At 37.7% G+C, this 19,503-nt stretch overlaps 1 protein-coding gene across 3 annotated transcripts in view; it reads left to right on the top strand.

Moving 5' to 3' along the window:
- The window catches only part of CDK8 (cyclin dependent kinase 8), a 102,219-nt gene that overhangs the window by 61,971 nt on the left and 20,745 nt on the right, over positions 1-19,503 (top strand). For all 3 annotated transcript variants that reach the window (XM_060079740.1, XM_060079738.1, XM_060079739.1), the window contains exons 4-5: positions 1,326-1,466; positions 19,196-19,253. In XM_060079740.1, coding sequence (XP_059935723.1) covers positions 1,326-1,466; positions 19,196-19,253 — 199 coding nt within the window. The remainder of the gene's footprint in view (positions 1-1,325; positions 1,467-19,195; positions 19,254-19,503) is intronic.

Consider the following 19,503-nt stretch of genomic DNA (forward strand, 5'->3'; position numbering starts at 1 on the left):
CTTACTCTGGCAGGTTTTAATTTTTTTTAATGTATTTTAATCTTTTTTTTTTTAAGCTCTGAGAGCCACTGGTTCTTCTTAAGGTGAACAGACTTGATTGTCACATCATTTCTTAAGATAGGTGACAAACAGTCTAGATTATTAAGAGTTATTGTAGCTCTGTTTTGTTTGCCTTTTCTTAAATACTTTAAAAAAGTTACTGAGAAGAAAGTTAACAATGTAATGCTGCTACTAAAGTATAGATTAGTCATACTACATATGTACTGACTGATACCCCTTACCTTCTGAAATATACCTTTGCTTTTTATTTTTTCTTTGGAAGATAAAACTCCGTCACTCATTAGTCATTAGTTATTTCTTACCCATTTTCTACCTCTATATCATAAGAAAGTAGAAATGAAAAGATTAATGTATAATATTAAATATCTCACTCCTCTTTTAATTATTTTTATTAAGTTCAAGAATACGCCTGATATTCCCTCACAAATACTGGTCAGGAGTCTGCTCTTGTGCATATTAGATGCAGGCATGGGCACAGTGGTGCACACAGCAGAGTTGGCTGCAGCTGACTTGTAGATTTTCTTGCAGTTTAAGAGTGCTTTAATTAAAATGAAACCTGTCAAAAGTTTGAAACATTGGATCTTGTTTCTGTTGAGGTACATTTATTTGTAAAATGATTTTCTGTTTATAAAGTGGTATTGTGTTTACCAGATGTCCACTAACATTATATTGATACCTAGAAAGCTTTGATGGATGTTACAAGGCTGTTTTTTTTTCCTCGTCTGAAGAAGCTTTCATATTTCTAATTATGTCCAGTGTGAATTGGTCATTTACATGTTATTCCTTTGTGTTTGTGTGTACTTAATTGAAATATTTTCCCGTTTGCTTTCTTTATAACTCATGTATTGTAAATAGGTACCACATCTATGCTATGTCAACCAGCCAGAGCTCTCTCTGTTCTTTTTTTTTTTTTTTTCATTTAATCACTGCAGAATAAAAAATACTCTTTTCTTGAAAATTTTCACCAGATAAACAGGGGTCAAGTAACTCTGAAAGTAATTTTTAATTATACTTTAAAAATAAAATCACATTACTTCTCTGTTGTCATCATTTATTTTCTGAGACCGTATCATATGCTTAGGAAATGACATTTTAGCTCTAGTTATTTGGAAAATTTAAGGTTATTTATGTTATCCAGCAGAACGTGAAATTATATTTTCAAATCTTTGGAAATCCCTGAGTGTTTCTTTTTCTGTTAGGAAAATATTATATATCAAACTATCTTTCCTTTTTTAAGCTTCTGGTGATATTTTTCTTTCTTTCAGCATATAATCAAGTTTCACAGAGCTTCTAAAGCAAACAAGAAGCCAGTACAGTTACCTCGGGGAATGGTGAAGTCACTATTGTATCAGATCCTAGATGGGATTCACTACCTGCATGCTAACTGGGTGTTGCACAGGGATCTGGTAAGTTGAAATGTAGTTAGGTTTAAGCCAGAAAGATGCATTTGGAGTTGGATGATTTTCTATTTGTCTCTAGATATCAGTGCTATACAGGCCTGCAAACCTTATAGAGGAAGTGGGAATGCTAGTCTCAAAACTAGGCTAGCCTTGTGCTTTTGTGTAATGCATCCTGCTTCTTGACATACGTTAAGCTGTTGCTTAAGAGGTGAAAGAGGGCACATTTGTTTTGCTAAGCTTTCGGGGTTTTTTTTCAAGTCTGTAAATAACGTATCGGCCCACTTTAATTGAATATTATATGCCAGACAAACTCTAGAAGTTGATATATTTATGAGTAACTTGAAAATAACCCTTTGGAGCCTGCTGTATCCTAGGTTGTATATTAGAAGAGGAGCATTCATCTGCTTATTTTTAAACCCACTATGTTAGTAGCAGTCTCTCCGCCAACAGCCTTTAATAATCATGATTGAGTACATTATTGAGTGCCTTGCCATGTTAAGCTGCAATAAATTTTTACGAATTTAGAAACTTCAGAAACTGACTTTATTTTTATTTCACATGGCAGAATAGTTTATGCCCTTTTTTAAAAAAAAACCCATATAGCATTAAATTGGTGATTAAATTGTGCATTGTTCATTAAATCTTCATAGATTTAAATTATGTAACTCTCAAATTCCCCCTTTCCCCTTTCATATTGTGTAATGTAGTAACTCTAGTAAGGTGTGCCTTCATTTCAAACAATTATAACCACAATGCTGGAAGTGATGACTTGGTCTCTAGTCACATGTGTACGTTAGGAAAAACCCCGTCGCCAACTCGGAGGTGGAGCTGCTGTGCCCCTCACGCAGAGATTCTCTCCAGGCTGCTCTGTGTTTAATGCAGTCAGTCTCTGGCCTTCAGTCAGGTGTTTTAGTTTCTAGTTCTTTCATCTGTCTTCAGTAAATCTCCTTGAAATAAGTTTAGTGGTAGTTATTTATCTCCAGTTGTCAAATCTAGAAACCATTTAGAGTAGGATCAATAACACATCAGAAATTTGGTTGAAATAACTTTTTCCCTTATGCAAAAAATTTTCCTTTATTTTTAATAGAATTAGGTTATTTTATTTATAAACAATGAATTTATAGAATATAAATATGAAAAATCCTTTGTCGCTTTATGAAGCTGAAAATAAATTTCAGCTTTTAGGGGTAGAGTCCACTTAGGGAAAAACTATTACTGCTTTTGAGTTACTGACCTTTTTTAGGATTCTAAAAGAATAGAATCTGGTTTTTCCCCATAGAGTTAATTATGCTACAATAACGCTCCATTTTCTTTCTAATGTAAGTATTTTCTCATCACTAAAATATGTATGTTCATTCGATGAATACAAACTGATTTTTAAACCAGTATTTAATTTTTATGTTAATGTATAATATACCTGAACTACTCACATTAGTATTAACTACAGTGGTGAAAATAATTTCAAAGTCTGATTTCTTTTGTGTCTCTCTTGGGAGAGCTCTTTCTGTTGATACGGCCAGAACAAGTTGTCTTTGGCCCAGAGACAGTGTAGAGCAGGTCACCTCAGAGGTCTCTGTTGGTGGTGTACCAGGAGACAGATGCAGTGGGGCAGTGCACTTGGGTGCAGGTGACAGAGGGATGCACTGTCTGCAGCTGATTTAAAAATAATAATGAAACAGATGAAAAGTAGTTACTTTTTAAATTTTTATTTATTTATTATTCTTGGCTGTGTTGGTTCTTTGTTGCTGCCCACGGGCTTCCTCTAGTTGCCATGAGCGGGGGCTACTCTTCGTTGCTCTGCGCGGGCTTCTCATTGCAGTGGCTTCTCTTGTTGCAGAACATGGGCTCTAGGCGTGCGGGCTTCAGTAGTCGTGGCGCACCGGCTCAGTAGTTGCGGCTTGCGGACTCTAGAGCGCAGGCTCAGTAGTCGTGGCGCACGGGCTTAGTTGCTCCGCGGCATGTGGGATCTTCCCAGACCAGGGCTCGAACCCGTGTCCCCTGCATTGGCAGGCGGATTCTTAACCACTGCGCCACCAGGGAGGCCCATTACTTTTTATTGTTGCCGTATGCTGGCAATTGTGAACAGTACCAGTGATAAACTATTCCTGTTCACTGAGGCAAACCGCTCCTACTCGTGTGCCCCTCTTGGTACGGCACTGCTCTCTGTTTAAAAGTGTGCTCATGCAGACTAGTTTGTAAACTGTAAGCGGTGGTGTTTCCGCCGCTGCCCCCTTTGGCTTTCCCATCTGAAGTGCGGTTTCCTGTACTGTCTGTGCGTGACTTCTTAGTGATCTTTCCAAACGCCTGACCCTTCTGTGCATTACAGGCACACTGCACCATCGTCTCCTTAAAACGCTAACCTCTGTCCCAGGCTGGATCTTACTGTTTCAGGTACCTGCCTCTTGAATTATTCTTCAGTTCTTGAAGGAAAGATTCATTATCATAGTTTTTAAAAAAAATATGTGCCCACCTTCCTGCCAACTGAAAATTAAATTTTGGAGTTTGATATTATATAGTTTTTCAACAATAGCTACATAAGATATTCATATATGGAGTAATCAGGTATTTACTCTGAAGAACATTCTTTACAAGCTGTATGATATGCCTTTTCTTAACCCCTTCTCAAATAGTTGTTATGATTTGCGGATGAGATATTTACCCTATGAGAATGAATATACTTCCGAGTTAATTATATTCTTTGCTCCTTTCAGTCAGGTTTAGATGAAATGAGGCAATACCAACCTTAATAGATCTACGTAGATATTTATTTGTTTGTTTGTTTGTTTATTTATTGGCCATGCCACATGGCTTTCAGGATCTTAGTTACCCAAGCAGGGATCAGACCTGTGCCCCCTGCAGTGGAAATGTGGAGTCCTAACCACTGGGACCACCAGGGAATTCCCTACACAGATTTATAATGTTAATAATCGAAGCAATTGGTTAAGTTGCTGACTTGCCACAAGAAACTTCATATTAAGGTGGATAATTGGCATAGACAGCCTAAAAACACCATTTGAAAATAGCCCAGAATGTTACTGAAGCTTTTGCTTAATAACATTGGCTTTATTATTAATAGAAATACTGATTTGAGATGATAGAGTTATGAAGTTCTTTGATATATATAGTTGTTATTTAATAAATAAAGATTAATTTTGTCACTACTAATGATTATGTAGTAGCAGATCAGTAACTGGGATCTGTCATCCTTGGTAGGAAATAGAGATCTAATAGTTCTGGAACTCTTGTTGGGCTGAAGGTGGTAATGTGTACACATGTGTGGATGTTTTAAGAAAAATGGACTAGAAAGGAAAAACATTCAGTGTTTATTTTGTGAGATAATTTATGAATCCACAGTAAACTTTTTAGTTTTAGAGCATTAAAGTATGTATGTATAAGTTGGTTTGCTTATACGCTTAATCTGTTTGCTGTAAGTAGAGAGAAATAAAAACAGAGGTGTGTGTAAGTTAGCTATGTCGTTTCCTTTGACTACACCCTTCTCCTTTCTTCTTTATTCTCCTCTCCTTGGAAATTAAAATCGTTTGACTAATAGTCTGTAGTCCTGGTTCTGGCATTACCATCTTGTATTAATCAGCATTCTCCAGAGAGACAGAATGTGTATGTACAGAGAGAGTGAGATTTCTTTTAAGCAGTTCCCTCAGGCAGTTGTGGAGGCCTGGTTAGTCAGAATCTGCCGGGTAGGCTGGCAGGTTTGACAGACCCAAGGGAAGAGGTGTAGTTGAGTCCAAAGTCAGTCTGCTGGCAGAATTCCTTCTTGTTCAGGGAGGTCAGTTTGTTTTAGTAAGGCCTTCACCTGGTGGATGAGACCCACCCACATTATGGAGGGTAATCCCCTTGACTCAAAGTCCACCCATTTAAATGTTAATCTCATCCAAAACCACCTTGACAGAAACATCCAGAATACTGTTTGACCAGATATGCAGGCACTGTGGTCCAGCCAAGGTGACAGATAGAATAAGCAGTCTATACAAGTTGGTTAGCCAAGACGCCCGTTAAGGTGATGTGAGAAAAGGCATTGCTGGGTCACGAAGTCCATCCACCCCACCCCACCCCACCCCCGTTATCTGCTGTTTATATAAAATAGGAGTGTTCTGTTGGCTTAAGGAATATTAAGATTTTTTTGCCAGATACCATAAAGAGAAGCTAAGTGTGACATATTATGAAAGCTTCAAATAAAGATATGTTTAAGTGACTCAAAATAAGGAAAGGTTTAAAGTCTGTTAGCCTGAGTGTATTGAGTTTGGTGATTTTTTTCTGAGCCCAGTCTAGTAAAAAACTTGAAGCACCAAAATCATATTCGATACTTTTTGTGTAGAAGCTGAGTTTGATTTGGCAGTAGTGACTGAGCTCTTTCCTGTGAGAGGCAGTCCTCCTGGCTGAGTTAAAGCACACGGACAGAGTGTGAGAAGTTCTCACTAACAGTGACTCCACTGTGACCTGTGTGAGGACAGCCAGCCAGTTTACGCTATCTGGCCTCTTTCAGTAGCACTGATGGGTTTTTTTGTTTGTTTGTTTGTTTGTTTGGCGGTACACCGGCCTCTCGCTGCTGTGGCCTCTCCCGTTGCGGAGCACAGGCTCCAGACGAGCAGGCCCAGCGGCCATGGCTCACGGGCCCAGCCGCTCCGCGGCATGTGGGATCTTCCCGGACTGGGGCACGAACCCACGTCCCCTGCATCGGCAGGCGGACTCTCAACCACTGCGCCACCAGGGAAGCCCAGAACCGATTACTTTTTATAAAACTTTCTAAATTTAGGAATGGTTTTCTTGTGCAATCGTGAAATTTCAAACTCAGTTAATTTTTCTTTTCCTAGGAAAGTTCTGTGATAGATGAAGAATTTGACAAACACTTGTCAACGTATGCATGCTGGAGTTAGTGAACTGCAGACTAAAATCACCACTACAGTCTGGCTCCAGTCTCCTTTTCTTCTTTTCTCTCTTTCTTGATAGTTACTTTCCAGCCCACCCAGAGGTTGCCCTGCCTTCCTGAATCCCTGCTCCCTTCATCTCCAGCATCTGAAATTCTATTCATCCTTGTCAGTAAAGTGCGCCCCTCCTGCGCCTCCACTCCCCCACTCCCACCGCAGTCACACTCGCTGGGAGGGAGAATGTTTACTTCTACACCCTGTAGCAGTTACTTTGAACTACCCCTGGGGCACTTGCTAGTTTTGGTAATTGTATGTCCTCTGTTTGATGGTAAGTTCCTGAGGGCAAAGACTGTGACTTATTATATGTTTGTATCCTGCCCAGTGCTTAGCAAAATACACATCAATGTATACAGTATTGCTTATATTTGTTGAATGAATGAACTAGCCCATTTGTAACAGAAGCAAAGTGGCCTCCAAGGTTATTCTCCATAGCTTATCTCTGATATTACCTGATGCTGGTCCGTATCTACAGACACACAGAGACTCTGCTGCGTTTCTTCCTTTTACTCCCTCTTATCTCTGCTGTGATTCCGTGCAGTGGAACAGTGCAGAAAAAGTTCTTTTCTATTCATACTACATTTTAAGTCCTTTCAGTGGCCTTCCTCTTTCCACCTAAAAGAGCTCAGCTCTTAGCAGTCAGTTCAGAGACCATTCAGCTAATGATACTGATCTATTGACCTTTTCCATTGCACTCTTCCTCTACCCCATATTTTTGTTCCTCCCACTGAGACCTATTTCCTGGCCCTTTGTCTGTTCTGATGTTCTTCTCTTCATGTCATTTATTTTTTCCAATTTTTTTCCTTTAATCTTAAGGGTCGAACATTTCCATCATAGTTCGTTTACATCCCTCACTTACTTTCAAGAATGTCTTAAAGTACCTTCTGTGTGAATTATTCTTTAATTGTAGGTGAGGGGGCCATATGTCCCTTCTCCTATACATCCCAGCTGTTCTGAACTTGCAGCTCTCATGTTTCACTTTAATACTACATTTAACTGACCAGTTCATTACTAATCACAATGTAAATATTTTAATTTCTAGCTAATAGTTTTTCATTTAAAATTTTCTAGTGAACTCAGTGTTGGCTGAATTTTGTGCTTTTTGTTGAAAATATTCATTCAGTTTATCAGATATACCATAGAAATGATTTACACTCAAATCAGACTTGTATTTAAGTAAGTATTAAAGACTTGGGCTTTTGACATGTTTCCTAAGGAACTTAATAGAAAGTAGAGAAGTAGTTATGATGGCTGGCCTATTTACCATTAATTTTCGTTAAGTATGTATCAGTATATATATATATAAGTATATATCTCATATGGTCATTAATGTGTTCCACTTAAAAAAAAATCTAATGTCCAAAATTTCATCTGAATTATTACCTTAATGGTTTTATCATAGTGGTAATTAACTTGGAACTACCAGACACATAGGGTTGTATTTTTGTCCCGTGGCACTAAGTGGATAATATAACATAGCATATTATATTATATACTGTAATATAGTATTAAGTGAGATATACTGTAATATAACTTTTCACCGTGTTGTTTCCTTTTTTCATTTAAGCAGAATTACAAGGCTGTATACAAAATTCGGTGTGTTCTGGAGTATTACAACTATCTGCTAGTTAGTCACTCCTGCCCTAAACCAATTCAAAATAGTTTTTTGGGAGGGGCGGTAGTATAGCTCAGTGGCAGAGCATTTGACCACAAAATAGGCTCTTTGTTGTTTTGTGTGGTTTTTTGCCATAGTCAAATTTCCTAGAAAATACATCTTTGTAGAGATTTCCTTTGGAGTATCCCAGTGGGGATATGCTATCATGTGTAGTATGTAATGTGACATAGCCCAGTGGGCCATTGCATAAACGTATTTAAAAGATGCTGGAGCTATTTCAGAGCTTTTATCTGACTTATTAAAAAAAATCTGATAGTGCCACCGCCATGCAGTTTATTTTAATTATCCTGGGTAACTTGGAATCACTTGGTGAGGTTTTGGCTGTTTGGTGAAGGATGAGTTGGTTTCCTGTTCAGTACAGTCAGAATCTTGGAGTGAGCCATTGACTCAAATGCAGTTTCATAGGGCCTACTTTATGAAGGCACCTGATGATGTATGGATGGTAACATGATGAATTATTGGGGTGTTTTGGATCTGATTCTTCTTGAGTGAGTTGCCTGGTTTATTAGTTTTGCTTACTAATACTAAAGTTTGCCCACAATGATAGGGTTAGTTGGTTGGTTTGGGTTTTTTAGATGCATTTTCTTTCTTTCTTTCTTTTTTTCACATCTTTATTGGAGTATAATTGCTTTACAGTGTTGTGTTAGTTTCTGCTGTATAACAAAGTGAATCAGCTCTACGTGTATGTATGTATGTATGTATGTGTGTGTATATATATATATATATATATATATATATATATATATATATCCCCATATCCACTCCCTCTTGCGTCTTCCTCCCACCCTCCCTTATCCCACCCCTCTAGGTTGACACAAAGCACCGAGCTGATCTCCCTAAATGCATTTTCTTATTGACTGTTGAGCTCTGTACAATAAGTGGAAAATTCAGAAGGAAAGAGATTAAGTGACCTGATTCTGGTTACTTAAGAGAACTGTTTTCAAAGCTGGGTCACTGAATTTAGGGAATTTTCCCTCTAGATCAATGATTTTTAAATTGCAGGTTGTAAAAACCATAAGTGAGTTGGGAAATCACACAACACAACCAGCCTTTTTATTTTCTTAATGGAGTCGAATAGAATAGAGAAACTATCAGAGTGCGTCATATGTCTTGAGGGAAAGTACTGTTTCATGAAACTTTTGTTTCAGTTCTACATGGGTATATGTGACTATGGTCACACAATATTAAGTGATTTTCTTCCTGTGGGTTGTGTTCAAAAAGGTTTGAAAGCCGCTGCACTAGACTGTTTCCCAGAAGGTACTTGATATGGTTAGGAAAAGAGAACATCAAGGAGAAGAAAGTAGTAAAATCTTTAGAAAACACTTTGTCCCAAATTATAAGTACTTTAATGTTTTATGCAAATTTCTTGACATTGATAATAAAATAATTTTGAATAGCCGTAGCCCTGTAGGAAATATGTTTTTCTAAGTAGGGTTTATTTACGAGTAGGAGAATTTCAGGCAAATTTCACCTTCCTCCTTTAATACCTTTCTAAATTGTCTGAATAGTTTGCAGTTAACATATATTATTGTTATATAGAAGGAAACAGAGGAAGATTCTATTTAGTCTTTATTAAAAGTTCACACATAATATTCAGTGTGGTTTAGTGTATTTATTTTATGGTAGAGGATGATTGCTATTAAGAAAAAAAAAAGCCATGCATACACTTTTTTTTCTGCCTAAAAAAAAAGAGGACAATACCTTCTTCAGGGTAAAAAAAAGAAAAAAGGAAAAAAAAAAAAAGAAAGAAAAAGGCAGAAAGGACCCTGCCACTGTCCAAATGCTGAAAGAGGCAAAGCAACAAAATAATTGACCAGCTGGGAAGAAAGGAGCCTGCGTTTGTGGCCTCTGTTCTAACTGCCGTTGCCCCTTCTCTGTGCTTAGCTTCCTTGAAATGAGTGTTGGGAATATATTAAGCATGTTTCTTTACAACAGAGCTTTTTTGAAGAAAAATGCTTTGTGACTGTCAGGTTTAATCACTGCTTATTACTTGGGATTTGCTTCATTTACTGGGAGTAAATGAAAATAAATAAATCTCCAAGGATTTACTCTAATTTTCTTATTTGTCTAATTGTATAACTAGTAAAACATAGAAAATTGCGGTCATAAAATTTAGGCTTGAAGATAAAGCATAGGTTTTATTGATAAGAATGGGTTAAGACAAACTTAAATGAGGTTTGCATTAATTTTAGTTAACATAATGAATTGTGTTTATTCTATAGTATATTTACTTAAATGACCAATTGGGCAGTTTTCTTTCTTGGAAGTATTTGCTTGTAAACAGTCTGTTTGATTTCTTGATATGTGCCACGTTTGTGTAATTTTGATACTGATGTTGAGCATACACAGTGAACTGCGTTCTATTGTTTGTAAATAATGAAAAAGTGGCCTACTTAATTTTACTGTATAGCACAGCTGCAAATATCGTACCTGCCTATATGGGCAGATTACAAGTTGATTATGAAAATATTATGTTATTTAGTTTGCATATTGCTTCTAATCTACTTTCCTGAGAGTCTGAGTCTTTTCAGACACTTTATCAGCACAATGGTAGAATCTTTTAAGTCAGATTTCTCACCAATCAAGAACAGATATTCTAAATAATTTGATTGAGCCTTTAAAAAAATGGAGTGTAAGATAATATCTTTGAGTAATCCTGAAAATTGACTGGAAGTAGAGGATTATCTGAGTTTTAAGTCACATACATTGGTATCTTTTCTCTTTTTTTAACATAAGATGGAGCCAGACCCGTCTTTTCATCTCTTTGATAGAGAGTCATCTGAAGTATTAGGACTGTCTGGCACATAATAAATGTTCAGTAAGTGCATTTTACTTCAGTCCATCATCACGTTGCCTTAGAACTATGAATAAGTACCTTAGGGGCGGGAACTTTATCCATTTCATTTACTGCTGTATCATTATTACCCAGAGTAGCACATATTAGCTGCACAATAAATATTTATTGAGTGAAATACTGGATTCTTATCAATGCTACCTTCAAAACATATCTCAGATTGAACTACAGTAAGACCGTCCTATAACTGAAATTTGAATGTGGCGCAGTTGGCATTGGTCCCAGTCATCTGACCAGTGTCTTTTCTCAAATAAGAGTGACCTGTAGTGCTTGTTTTCAGGGAGAAACAGCTGTGGGAAGAGACAGCCATGAAGGGAAGAGCAAATTAGCAGGGGTTCTGGAGTCTTCCTAGCTCAGTGTCTTTGGGTCAGTCCAATGAACAGGTGCTGACTAACAGGGAGATTCCAAAACCCCTCACTGCCAGGATATGGATTTGGATTTTCCAGGTGGACTTCCAGGTGTGCTGATTCGTGACTTCCTGTTCATTAACCCTACAGTAACCTGACCTCCCAGTTCACACAGCGGAGTTTTTTGCAGTCCAGTTACTGCCTCTTGACTTTGCTTCTTATCATTTCTGTCACTACTGTTCTAATCCATGGTACCTGGATTACTGAAAAAATGTCCAAGTGAATCTTCCCTACTTGCAGTCTTATGTTCCTATGGTCCAGTATCTACATAGCAATCAGAATGATCGCTCTAAAAAGCAAAATCACACCATGTCATTCCCCTCCCTAAAGTTCCTCAGTAGCCTCCTACTTGTGAGACAGGTATACTCAAAATCTATCCTAAACATTTATTATGTCTTCTTGCTGCAAAGACTGGAGAGCTGAAAGCTGCAGCATTGTTTTATGTATCAGTAAGATAGAAAACATGCTGGCAACTTGACTGTCATACCATGGAAGTTATAAGACATAACCCAGTTACAGAAATATTAAAATTTTAAAAGGAAAGTAAAAAATGCATGAAGTGACTTTTTCCCTTGACATTTGGTAATGGTAAGTAGCTAGGACTTAATTACTAGTGCAGTGGCAAATGACTGAGGTAACTGTTTTTCTGTCCTTAATAAGAATTGTTAAGTTTCATCATTATGTGTGATGTTTGTTCTAGGGTTTTGGTAGATACCTTTTATCAGGTTAAAAATGTTCCCTTCTATATCCAATTAAGTTGTTTGTTTCTAAATCAAGAATTGATTTTATTAAATGCTTTTCTTGCATCTTTTGAGATGGTCATATGGCTATTTCCTTTAATCTGTTAGTATGGTAGCTTACATTTATAAGGTTTTATTTCATTTTTAATGTTGAACCATCCTTGTCTTAGTGGGATCAGCCCTACTTGGTTTTGATTTTTTTTTCTCCAGTTGCTGTTAGAGTCCCTTTGCCAATACTTTATTGTGTCTATATTCTCAAGTGAAGTTGGTCAGTGATCTTCTGTTTGTACACTATTTTTTGTTATCATGATTATACTAGCTTCAGAAAATGATTTTAGTCTCTGGAATAGCTTATATAATATAGGAATTACTTATTCTTGAAAGGTTGGTAAAAGTCATCTGTAAAACTGATTCTGGTGCATTGAAATTAGGATGGATGATTTTTGACTCCCATTTAAATTTCTTTAATAGTTGTTAAATTATTCTGGTGTTCTACAAAACCCTGGATAGAATAAACATTTTAAAATAAATAAAATTACCATAATTGATCCTGGAAAAGGTAGAAAAACTAGATAGACTAGCAACTAGGGAAGACTTAAAGACATTTGTCACAGGGCTACCTCTAAAAAAATGTAACAAATGCACATTTTTTCACAGTTGCTTCAACCATGAAGCAACAGTTAATCCTGCATTATATAAACTGTTCCAGAAAGAAAGTTTCCTTAATAACTTTGTGGGAAGAAAGCATAACACTGACACAAACCTAATAAAGATAGTAGATCAGTGTCATGTATAAATATTTATGCATATATCCTATATAAAATATTAGCAAATAGTATCCAGAGGAATGTTAAAAGAATACTACTATGCTCCAAGTAAATGAAGTTCATTTCAAGAACGTGAAGATGATTCAGTCTTTGGAAACCTATTAACAGAATTCATATTAATAATGCTAAGAGAATAACACTGTGGTTATCTCAATAGTTATAAATATAAAACTTTTGCAAAATTCAATGTTTGACAAAGTTAAATACTCAATTCTGATTGAAATTCTTTATAAAAATAAGGAAAGAAGGAAACTTCTAAGCACGAAAAGTGTACATACCAAATCAACAGCCATTATCTTTTCTGTTACCTTTTCTGTTGTCTTCTCTGTTCTAACCTTTCTGTTACCACTATTATTTAACAATGTCCTGGAACTTTTCTGGTCTAAAAGTAACCTAAGTAACTATGATAGGGGAGGCTAAATAAAATAGGATCAATACAATAGTACTATGCATTTATTTATTATTTGTTCACGGTTGAGTGAACAAATACAGGAATCAAAAGAGCCTTTCTGGGCTTCCCTGGTGGCGCAGTGGTTGAGAGTCTGCCTGCCGATGCAGGGGACACGGGTTCGTGCCCCGGTCCGGGAAGATCCCACATGCCGCGGAGCGGCTGGGCCCGTGAGCCATGGCCACTGAGCCTGCGCGTCCGGAGCCTGTGCTCCGCAACGGGAGAGGCCACAACAGTGAGAGGCCCACGTACCGCAAAAAAAAAAAAAAAAAAGAAAAGAAAAAAAAGAGCCTTTCTAAGATATTTATATAAATGTAAATAATATAGAGAAATCTGGAATTATGTCCACCAAAATACTTGTAATGACCTAACTCTGTGAGGTGAGGTTTCAGGTAAATTTTACTTTCTTTGTACTTTTCTGTATTTTAATTTTCTACAAGAATGTGTATTTTTATTACTTTAATTCTTAAAAAGCTGTTGCTAGTAATAAACAGTTTTTTAATCAATAAAAGGCATAAATAACTAGAAGCTAGAAAGGTGATCAAAAACAATTAGGGGCATCTCATAGGGTGATGTAGAGAAATCATCTTGGGGGTATTATCCAATCATGCGTGGTTACCTCGCCCCCCAGAAGTCTTCAGTTAAGAATCACTTCAGTTGTGAGTCACTATTAACAGATTATAGTGTTAGCTGTCATTATAATATATTTTGGACTTTTAACATAACAAGCATCGTATTAAGTCTTCTTAATATGTGCATTAGTAACATTTATCTTTGCAACACTAACTTGTCATTATTTTTATCCATATTTTATAAATGAGAAAATGGAGGTGAAGGTCACAGAACTAATAGCTGATAGCATCCTTGATTTTCTTTTAGCCAGTTCTTAACCATTTAACCATGCTTCCTCATCTTCTGAAGAAGTCTGTTATGTTCCTCAAATGTTTAGGGGAAGAAGAAAGTTGAGAACTATTGGTCTAAAGTCTGTGTCTATTCAAATATAGAAAAAATTATAGTATCAGATAAAGTATATTTTATTTCAAAAGACTGAAACATATTTTGTAACAGCAGAATGATTAAAATAATGGATGTACACCAAAGAACTTATGGTTTGTTCAATTTGGCAGTTGTACAAAAGGAAATAGAAATATATAATTATGTACTTTGACATTCTTTAAATCAGATTTTGACAAAATTTTTTAAATAAGGAATGAGCAGAAATTACAGAATGAAGCAATGTGATATAATAGAATTGCTTGGCATTTAGGGCTATATAAAAGAACATATTTTAAAATAAACATTCACTGGGAATTCCTTGGTGGTCCAGTGGCTAGGGCTCCAAGCATTGACTGCCAAGGGCCCAGGTTCAGTCTCTGGTTGGGGAACTAAGAATCCCACAAGTTGTGTGGCACAGCCAAAAAATAAAAAGAATAGAAAAAAAAAGAAAACCATTCGCTAAAAATGCATGTCTAGAAAAGTTCAGTGTGTACTAGAAGATGAAGATATTCATGGTAAGTATTCACAAAGACACAAATTCTACATTAATCTCTCAGAGCACAATAAAACAACAACAACAAGTAAAAGCAGAATTATATTTTCTTAGCTATTAGACATCAATTGAAAATGTGCCATTTGAGATGCAGATCAGTATGTGTTGTAGTACAAAATGATTAACAACCAAACTGAAACAAAGCCACTGAGTGTCCGGAAAGTGTGCCACCAGGTTGTGTTGTTTATAGTGTGGAAGTTTCGTTTCTTGTTGACTCAGAGTCTCCATTTTGCCTTGATAACGTTAAGTGAGTATGAAGACTCTGGTTTTACTCCTAGAACAGCACGTTGTTAACTTGACGGAGATGCCAGTGCTCTGTGCTTCCGTACCTGTGTGAGGCGCCTCCACTTGGCGATGGAAGCTTCCAGACCAGCCCAATTCCTGTCTGTCTCAAGATGCAGCTCCCTGCGGTCCTTAGTCTTCTACCAGAGGTGGCCCCTTAAATGAAACGACTTTGCCATCCCTGCTGTATGCCAGAACCATCAGTGTGCTGTTTCCCATCGTGACAGAGCCTGGAGAACAGAAAGCCTCTACAGGGATGGTTATCTCTGTAACACAGACATCTTGCTTTAGGAAATATCAGTGGGGTTTTTTCTTGGAGCACAACAACATAAAACAAGAAGAAAAGCCATGAGAGTGTAAAACAAGGGCATGTTCTTTTAATTACAAACAGTTTTTTTCTGGGAGAAATAAAGCAAGAGAAGGCTATCGTAGTTTCAAACAATCAAATAATTATACTTCAAACAAGTATCTCATTGATCTATTTCATTGTTCAGCAGGCAGTAAAGGGTGTTCTGTAATCATTTCTGTGCATAAGATAACTGTTCTCGAAGGTGTTATCATGATGTTATAATACCTTTAAGTCATGTTGGACCTCTGCTCTCTATAGCAACAAATAGTTTAACAGAGTATGTGCCTCATCAAAATGTCACCCGCAAAGTATGTTTTTTAAGGTGATTATGTCTGATGGCACATGAAAGATCACAGACTATTTACCAAAGTCATGGTTATTACTGATTGTTTCATGAATTATCACCAGTTATTTGGATGCTTTGGTTGTAGAGCTTAAAACTGCTACCAAATTCTCCCACTGAAAAAAGAAAGAAAAGAAATTAGCTTTTTGGAGAATATAATATTGTTTCAATGTGGCATTAAGTATGAAAACAAAAATTATCCATCAAGTCTTTTGAAGCCTTCCTTAAAACTGATTAAGCAACAAAACAAATGCTGACAAGAGTATTCATGATTTCTGTGGCTTTTCTGCCAATTTCTCTTGAGATTTCCATTAGATCACATTCACAAAAGAAATTTAGTGTGAGATTTGTCTACTAAATCAGAGTATCACGCCCTGAGGCATATGGATACCACCATGGGAGACACCATGAGGAGGCCCCTCATTGTTCATAAACAGTTTTATTAAAACAGCACTTAAAAGCATTCTCTTTTGTTTATGACTACATAGCGTGCCCAGACTGAACTGAAATCCACGAATTTAAGTGTGAGTGGTGACTCTCGGCCCCAAGATCGACTTCAGATCATGCAATAGGCAGTGAGTTGTCTTGCAAAGCAAGTTTTAATTATTAGCTGGAACTTTGGCCCCAAACCCTAATACTAGGCAAGACTTCGACAGAGAAACTCTTCCCCACCAATGCTCAAACCCAGGCTTGGGACTTGGCCAGTCCAGTGAGTCTATAATAAAGTGAAGACCAAGAGAGGGAGTTTTTCCCCCTTGCCTAGTAGCAGGCTGACCAGTACCACCCATCCCAGGGCTTCTCAGATCTAGGTCCGGCTGCTGAATGAGTAAGAAAGCAAAAGAGAGAGAGAGAGCTTTTCCACTCCATCTAAAATAGAAGGAGGAAAGTGATGCCCACGTGTGCTTGTGCTTTTGCCAGATATGGACGTAATCTTTTAGGAGCACTTAAGTGCTAGAAAAATCCATCACAGCAAGCCAGTTAATCAGCTTGTAACTCTGGAGGAGGGAGTGGAATTTGGGATGTGGTGGAGGAGTGATGGGTGGTAAAAGAGCCTTTAACTCTTAACTGTATGTGGCCTCGTAGTTTGAATTGTTTATAATCAGAGTGTATTCATGTATTACTTACATCATTAGAGGGTAGGTGTGGAGAATCAGGTTTTCCCAAGTAATGCAGAGGAAAGTTCTTATGGCAGAAATAACGGGCTAGCACTGACATAGTTGTGTAAGGTCTAGTCACAGAAGGCTGCAAACACACGTGTGGCAGGAGGGTGGTGGAAGGCGGGGCTGGAGAGGTCAGTGGGTAAGAGCTTGCAGGCGCCTGGCATTCCACCATAAAGACTTCTACCTCATTCACAGGCGGTGAGGGGCCACGTAAAGGTGAAATACTTTAGTTATAAAACACAACAACAGCATCAAAGAAATTGTGAAAAGGTCGTCCCTACCTCTGTCACTCTAACCTTTTTTGTTCTTCTAGTCCTTACTCAACACTTTTTATTTTTAACCCAGTTGTAATCATAGTCTATATATAATTTTCTGTTCCACTGTTTTCCTAATAATTTCCTCTGTTACTGTGGAAGATTTTAAACAAGGGAGTGATGATGTGATCAGCTTTGTCTGTTAGGAAGGTAACCCTGGCAATAGTACAGAAGACTGAATTGATGGGAGGAGAATCAAAATGGGGTTCAAGAGATGTCTAGGGAGTCCTGCCCTGATGAGCCCAAATATCCAGTCCCCTCCTGAGCCACACTGTGACTGAGAGCAGGCCTTTCCCTCAGCCAGACAGACGGGCTGCCTCTTCTCTTGGAGCCCCCCCCCCCCACACACACACCGACGCTGTCGGCATTTCACACAGGTCTCTGAGACCTGGTTTCCTCGGAAGCAGGCTGAGCTCTGCGGTGTCCCTGATGAGCAGCTCCACGTGGCGCACAGGGAATATTGTTAGCGCTGCGCTTCCTTTTGGTGCTTCCCCAGCTATCTCAGTGGGCAGGAGCGTGTGTGACGATAGAGATCCTGAAAACATTTTCTTGAACAAAACATTATAGTTATGGTAATACACGTCCACTTAAAGCTTGCTGCATGAATTACCTTCAGAAGGGTCTGTTAGGAAGGGGCGCTGCACTGCTCAGAGACGGGCACATCCTGCTGCTGCCCACCGCCCCCCCCCCGCCCCATCTCCGTGCTCGTACTTGGGGCAAGTCATGCACTCGCTCCGTTGTCTAGTTTCCTCATCTTAAAAATGGTAGGAATTTTCAGCCTTTGAGATGTATGTGCTGCCATGTCAGCAGTGTTTTTTCACTGAGGATGAAAAAATAATTTTGATCTTTGGTAGTTGGTAGAATAATGTACTGTAAGTTACATTTTATCAGTAATAGCATAGGGGCTGTCGTTAAATATGGTCAGGGAAGCCTGTGAATTGGGTACCACTGTAAACAGCCTTCATTAAAATCCTTAACCTGATTTCAAGATTGCTTTGATGGGTATTTGAAAGGCGTCGTGATCTGGTTTCACTTTTATTCAGCAGACAGGTAGACCAGCAGTCAGACCAGGCGGACCGCAGGGAGGCAGCCTGAGAGACGTCTGGGGACTGCCTCTTCCTCCTTTCCCCCTCTCCTCCTCCTTGAAGGACAGCCCTTCTATGTTAGTATAGTAGATACCACTGTGACAGATTTTAGATGGCAGTTAATCTTGTTATTTTTAGAGGCTTAAGAACTGTTTGAAATATTACTTTTGTAAAATCTCACTTTAAATGTTAGCTTCCTTTTTTATTTAAAAATGAAAACCTCAAAGATGTTCAGGTCATGGAAAATTCCTTTTACTCTGCCAACTAATTTAGAAAAGACTTTATTAAATTGATTTCTCTATAATTTATTTGAAACATAGGTACATATTATGTGGTTTCCAAAAAAGGGTATCAGGTGGTCCCTTCCCTATAATTAACTTGCTGCTTAGTGTTAAATTATATTTGAAGATACATTTTCCCTTGAAGTTGCAGGACATTTTATGTAACTGAAAGAGTTAGAAGGAAGCACAGCATTTTAACTTTCTGCCAGCTGTTCCGCAGTAGTGAAAGCAGACTGATAACAGGGCCAAGAAAAGCCTTAGCTGTGCCTGGAGAAAAGCACTGCCATATTTGGCCTTCATGAAGTTGCATATTGCTTTGCATATATACACATAAAGTTTCTTTGGTGACTTCCTGTGTTTGATTTTAATTTTTGAGTAAATGTGGTTTTTTTAAAGGTGGATTTATGTTATATTGGCATATTGTCTATTTAAAAGAAACCACTATTGTCTACTGAAAAAAAACACTATTTTGTTTCCACAGAAACCTGCTAATATTTTAGTTATGGGTGAAGGTCCTGAGCGAGGAAGAGTAAAAATTGGTATGTTATATCTTTGCTAAGTCACAGTGTAGCACTCTTTTAAAACTTGTGCAGGCAGCTTTATCACTTCTAATTTTTGCTGTAATAATATGCATTTATTCATATAGTTCCATGTGATCGAAGCCATTTCTAAAGAGTATACGTTAAAAGTGAAAAATGTTTCACACTCTTGAAAGGTGTCAGACAATCTTTAGAGACTGAAGTGTTCTAATTATAAAATAAGCCATGCAAGTTTCTTAGAAATTTTGCT

The sequence above is a fragment of the Mesoplodon densirostris genome, chromosome 17 (genome assembly GCF_025265405.1).
Source record: "Mesoplodon densirostris isolate mMesDen1 chromosome 17, mMesDen1 primary haplotype, whole genome shotgun sequence".
In the NCBI taxonomy this organism is placed as follows: Eukaryota; Metazoa; Chordata; class Mammalia; order Artiodactyla; family Ziphiidae; genus Mesoplodon; species Mesoplodon densirostris.